The sequence below is a fragment of the Hyposmocoma kahamanoa genome, unplaced genomic scaffold (genome assembly GCF_003589595.1).
Source record: "Hyposmocoma kahamanoa isolate Upper Pololo Valley unplaced genomic scaffold, ASM358959v1 119857, whole genome shotgun sequence".
In the NCBI taxonomy this organism is placed as follows: Eukaryota; Metazoa; Arthropoda; class Insecta; order Lepidoptera; family Cosmopterigidae; genus Hyposmocoma; species Hyposmocoma kahamanoa.
Window position 1 is genome coordinate 6,311 of NW_020653414.1, and position 5,500 is coordinate 11,810.

The 5,500-nt window shown below is 35.5% G+C and overlaps 1 protein-coding gene across 1 annotated transcript; it reads right to left on the reverse strand.

The window, feature by feature from the left end:
* Nucleotides 1-1,908: 1,908 nt before the first annotated feature.
* LOC113240082 (E3 ubiquitin-protein ligase RING1-like) lies at nucleotides 1,909-5,186 on the reverse strand. Its single transcript, XM_026477292.1, has 4 exons — nucleotides 4,313-5,186; nucleotides 3,741-3,913; nucleotides 2,735-2,907; nucleotides 1,909-2,098 (listed from the first exon to the last, which is right to left on the reverse strand). The coding sequence occupies exons 1-4, from the start codon at nucleotides 5,170-5,172 to the stop codon at nucleotides 2,054-2,056; spliced, it is 1,251 nt and encodes a 416-aa protein (XP_026333077.1). The 5' UTR covers nucleotides 5,173-5,186; the 3' UTR covers nucleotides 1,909-2,053.
* Nucleotides 5,187-5,500: the final 314 nt, after the last annotated feature.

A 5,500-nucleotide genomic window follows, 5' to 3' on the forward strand; every position in this document is an offset into this window, starting at 1 on the left:
ACATTCTCACCTCAATACTTCTACACGCCGTTAAAAGTTTACCTGCGTTTTGTAAAAGTCAGTTATTTATAACTCGATTGATTTATCTAATTTGGTGTGAAAGAGTGGATACAATGCATTAGCGGGAGTTTCGAACTATGGAGAAACTCGGGCATGCGTATTAGCAAATGATCTCGAAACAGTGAACTTCGTGAAGTCTCGAGTTCTCATTTACGCACACAACGTCGTCGTTTATATACGCGCGCGCACGATTTCGGTTCACCCGTTTGTGATGTAAACTATTTTTATAATTAACCTCACTTCTTTCACTCGGAAGGTGATTCATTTTTGCAGTTGATCATTTTGTCGAATTAAGCTATTTTGTGCAAGTTTTTTTGGAAAACAATAACCATTTGAAGCGTTTTGTAACTTCATTAATTTGTGAAATCGATAAGGAACATGAAAACATCGGAGAGGTCATGAAGTGACAGTAAACATAAAATGAGTAATTGTTTTGTCGCCTGCGACTGCAGTGAGGTCTCACAGGCCGACTTCGACCGCTATACGGACAAAGTGGAAAATGTCCTTAACGACGAAAGAGGGAGAAGTTTGTTTATGAATTACATGTATACTTGTAAAATGAGGGCTGGTCGAAGAGTACTCGATTTTTGGGAGCGTGTTGACAGGCTACTAACTCATAAAAGTAGTCCAGGAGGTGGCTCACCTCGTAATTACAATAGAGAGGTAAAGAAACTACTGGCCGCAGCAGAAAGGATAGACGAATTCGACTTAGCTACTATGGAAAGATTGGACACTTTAGCTCAGGAACCAGGAAGCAGCAAAGATCAAATTGATGAAGTTCTTAAAATATTGAAAGTGGAATCTGCTCATATTCTTAGGCGAGAGTACGATGCATTTAGAAAACATTTTGTACCACGTCGTAATTAGAAAAATCTACCAATTACGCTTCAGAAGACTTGTGCCTTGGATTTGGATGCATTTTTAAATTTCGCGCCTTAAAATAAGAATTCAATAAGTTGAGGGATTTTTGTGCTTGTGTAAATGAAAAAACAAGAATTTGTTTTTTTACCATAAAAAACAATAAAGAATAGACTGCACCAAAGCGTAAAACATTTATATTTAGTTTTATCTTGTATTTATCTTTACATACAGTATGTTTGTACAAGTTGTAAACCTAAGTGTCGCCAGAGATTACCTCATGTGACGAGATATTAAAACTTTGAACTGATATTAAAACAAAGTATGAACATTGTGGGCTGAAAACTCCTTAAATTGTCTGAATTATTGCTTGGCCAGACTAAGTTGTACACCCTCTAAGGAGCATTTAAATGTTAAGAGTACAGCTACTACTTCAATACCAGCTTCATATTTATTAATAATTATATCTATAAGAATAAATATTTATTAAGAATTATATATATGAGAAAATAAAAATTCAAACATTCTGTGACAATCTGAATCTGATGTCGTTTTTAATCTTTGTTTGATGTAAACTGAGTTTATTTTTGTTGTCATTAGTTGTTATGTTAAATAGGTAATTAACTGCCTGTGTGAGTGATGAATAAACTGTGATTAGCTTAATTTGAATTATTATTTTGGTAGTAAACTACATACTTACTTTGAAATTCATAATCTGATTTTTTGTTAGAAATGTTTAATAAAATAATTGCACAAGATTATAATAATTTACAGTTCAATGTAGATTATTAATTAAAATTTGATACATACTATTTCAATGAGACCAGTAATTCATCTGCAATTTTATTATAAGAAGTCTTGTTGTAGACTAATAAGATTTAAATGTTCAATTCATTCATTATCTTATGTATTGAATGTACCTAAAATTAATTTAAAAATATTTTTTATATCAATTCAGTAGAAATTAATTACAATACACATTATATGTCTTATTTAAAATTCCATTATACATTTGCATATTGAGTCCATTTCTCGGAAGTATAAAATATTTATCACTTAACACTAATATATTATATCACTTCAATTTCCAACATTTTAGCTATGCAATGTGACATAACTAAAATGTAATTTATTTCTAGGTTTTCTTCCACGAGTAGTACATTTCCAGTGGTTTGTTTACCTGTAAAAATTTTTATATTTGAGACCAATGAACAAAAGAATTAAACAATCTCCTAAATTCACTATTGTATGGAGGAAACATAACAAACATAATTCTTGTCAGTTTTGTATGGTTGGACAATCGCAGTTCAACACAAATACATTTCTGTACATTTTAGGCTGGTGGAAGTGTAGTAAGAAATAAAATTTGTGCGCTTGGTATGAAAGTGCTTTTGACGCTAGCAAACAACACCGCTCAAGTCGAAAAATGGCGGTTTTTGCTTTTGAATGTTAAGTAACATCCAGTCCAAGTGAAACGTGAATACCAATAAAAATTCAATTTTACATTATGTGTCCATAAATACAGCACTTATTATCAAGAATAGATTAGAAAATCTTGTATGCAATAATATTAGTGCAGTTTTTGTACTGTCCTTTAAAATGACTTCAAATTACTTGAGCAGTGTTGTTTGCTAAGCAACAATAAAAACTAAATAGTCATAAAGACATAAAATACAAATTACGTCTATGATTTTAGAACTTTCTTATTTAAGCATAAGAAAGCTATCAACTAATTTCATTCATAGAATCTTTACATCGGAAGAGTTGTTATTTCTAACTTTAAGAATAAAAGAAAAGCTACTTGCAAACAGTATACCTTCCAGAATCTATCATTGATTTGTCTGAGTGTCTGTGAGCCAGCCAGAGGCACAAATTGTCCTGGTGAGGGTGCCACGTAGATACAGAAGTTGAGCAGGCGATATGCTTCTGGCAACTCTGCATCAAGGTCAAGAGTGAGCCGCATTGCCAAGTATTTGCTAAGATGGTCCACTGGAACACACATTGTTTGAATCAAATTTCAAGTGCTATTAAAATCCCAATTCACAAAAAAATTTTCAAAAGACAGTAAATTATTCAGTTTTGAAATTTTTAATTTGGAAACATGGCGTTACACACACTAGATGGAAAAAGAGAAGATTGTAGGAAAAACAGGTATCTGGAGAGCGGAGCTATTGTCTTACTTACAAACTTGTGATTCTTGAATATACTGAAGAAATATATAAAGGTACACACTCAATCTAACACACATGGTACATTAATTAACACTATCAGCACTATAGAATAAACTATTTTTCTGAGGCAGCAGTGTGCAGCAGTGGTGGGCGGTACACAAATTTTTTTTCACAGCACACCACACCTGCACTTTACTAACTTTTGTAGCAGGCTGCCAGTGGGTCACCTTCAAACATTACCAGCAGGAAAATACATGGTGGCCTGCAGCACTTTGATTTTTGTGGACGGCCGGCCGCCCACATAGCCTGCTGGGTAAAATTCGAAAATCCATGGTGGTGGTCTGGCATGGTCTGCTGCACTTGGGTTATTGTGGGCTGCCAGCGGCCCATGTGGCTTGCTGGTTAAAATTAGAAGGTACATAGTGGCCTGCTGCAGTAGTGTTTTTGTTTGTTTTTTGATTTAGTTGCCCACAAGGCACTAAGGGTCGTATTCCAGAACTCTACTCAATGCTCAAGTCAGGATTTCAGCAGACTTGAGTATAATTTCGAGCACTGGAAACACGACTTGAGTATGATTTTCAGTGCTCACTGCAATACTCAAGTCCTGACGACTCTGAGAGTGTTAGTGTCCAGTTTTGTTAAAATCCCTACCAGAAGCATTAGCAGTAGTTTTCAAGTATCTGACAGAGCTGTCCCTCAGAGCTCTCATAAGCTGGTTGTCCCCAGTCATCTCAGTTGGATGTGGCTTGAACACCAGCTCTATTTCGTTAGGGTTCAGTGGTTCTCCCTCGCCTTCTGTATCCATTGAGTTCTCACCCTCAGTCCTGAAAATTGTAAAACGAATGTTTTATACAAATGCTCTTTACAAGTTTAAGTTATTATTTTTCAAGTTTATATTATTATGTATTAAAATTAATGTTCTTAACAAATGCAAGGTTGAAAAAAGTCATCATTGTGCCAGACAACAACACCAATTGCCTGGTCTCAAATTTAGAGAATTAACTGTACTGCGAGTACCAGAGCAGCAGATTCACTCTAAGGCACTTCCCAACAATAGCAATCAAAATACTATTTTAAATTACATTCAGATATTTTTAAAGTATTTCTACAAAATGACATTGAAACCAGCATTAAAAAAAGAAATATACAGTTATTTTATTATTTACCATTTACGTGTAATAAGTATGCCAAAATACACACTAGTCTAAAAAAAACGAACTTACCGTCCATCACTAGATTCACTCTCTTCACTTCTCTCTGAAGTCAATATAGACTTAGCTCTCTTTGTGGTGCTTGTGTTTTTCGATATTGAGCTCAAATTAGAGGGCACGGGTGATGGCGTGCTCCTCACAGATGCAGGGTTTGATGTGGACTGACCAGGAGGAGTCGGGTTACTTGATACCCCCTCTCTAACTGCTGATGAGCTGCTGCCCTGTTCAGCACTACCAGAATTAGAGGGGGTACCCTCATCAAGGGTTTTTCTAGACCTTTGAGGCCTATTCTGTGATTGTAACTTAATACCTTCTGTTATCGAGTTTACCAAGGAAGCTTGAGAATGTGACATGTTTAATTTAGCCAATACGCGCTCCTGATGAGCTTCATACTCGTCCCTGCTGGGGTATATCTTCGATATAAGCAAATCGAAATTTGGGTCTGGACGTAGTGACCTTTTTGATACAAGCTTCTTACGACAAGTAGGACACTCCTTGTTACCAGACCGTAAAGCGGTTATGATACAATCCGAGCAGAACCTGTGAAGGCATTCCTTTGTCGTCATTGTCTTCTTCAGCATGTCCAAACATATTGGGCACATTAACTCGCTATGTAAGCTTCGTGGGGACACCGCTATTTCTGTGGCGTCAGTAATTACTTCTTGTGGAGTCCTGTGGAGCTCGTAAAGAGATAACTCCCATGTTTTATTTTGCGAAGGTTCTGCTGACGACATTTTCAAATTTGACGCTTTACTTTCAACTAAAATAAACAAGTTGTAATAAAAACGCCGCAATTGCGACCATTTTGGAAACGTTTTGCTAGAGCTTAATAAAAACCGGTAACTGAGAGTAAAATTCACAAGCAAATTCATACACTCAGGACACTCACTCAAATGAATAAGTTAAATAGTCTGCTTGGCGAATGAATGCTGTAAACGTAGTGCTTAAATTCTCTTTGGAATGCTGGTGGAATCACTACAGATAGGAATCACTTTCCTTCAACATTCAATTCAGCCAACATAACAAATTAAATTACGACTTCAGTGTTGCCATTTATAAAAACCGAAATATCGGGAAAGGCACTAATTTCAGATTTAAATCTCTTTTGATACTTAATCGATTTTGCACAATGCTTAGTATCTACAATATATATGCAAAATCGATATTATAATAAGTATCTATTTATTGTAATATGCACGT

Excerpts from the sequence above, each read along its gene's own strand:
- LOC113240082 (XM_026477292.1), bottom strand. The coding sequence starts at position 5,172 with ATGAATTTGCTTGTGAATTTTACTCTCAGTTACCGGTTTTTATTAAGC. Across the intron at positions 3,914-4,312 it reads AGTGAATCTAGTGATGGACG|GACTGAGGGTGAGAACTCAA; the intron begins GTAAGTTCGTTT and ends TACAATTTTCAG. Across the intron at positions 2,099-2,734 it reads TCAATGATAGATTCTGGAAG|GTAAACAAACCACTGGAAAT; the intron begins GTATACTGTTTG and ends AAATTTTTACAG.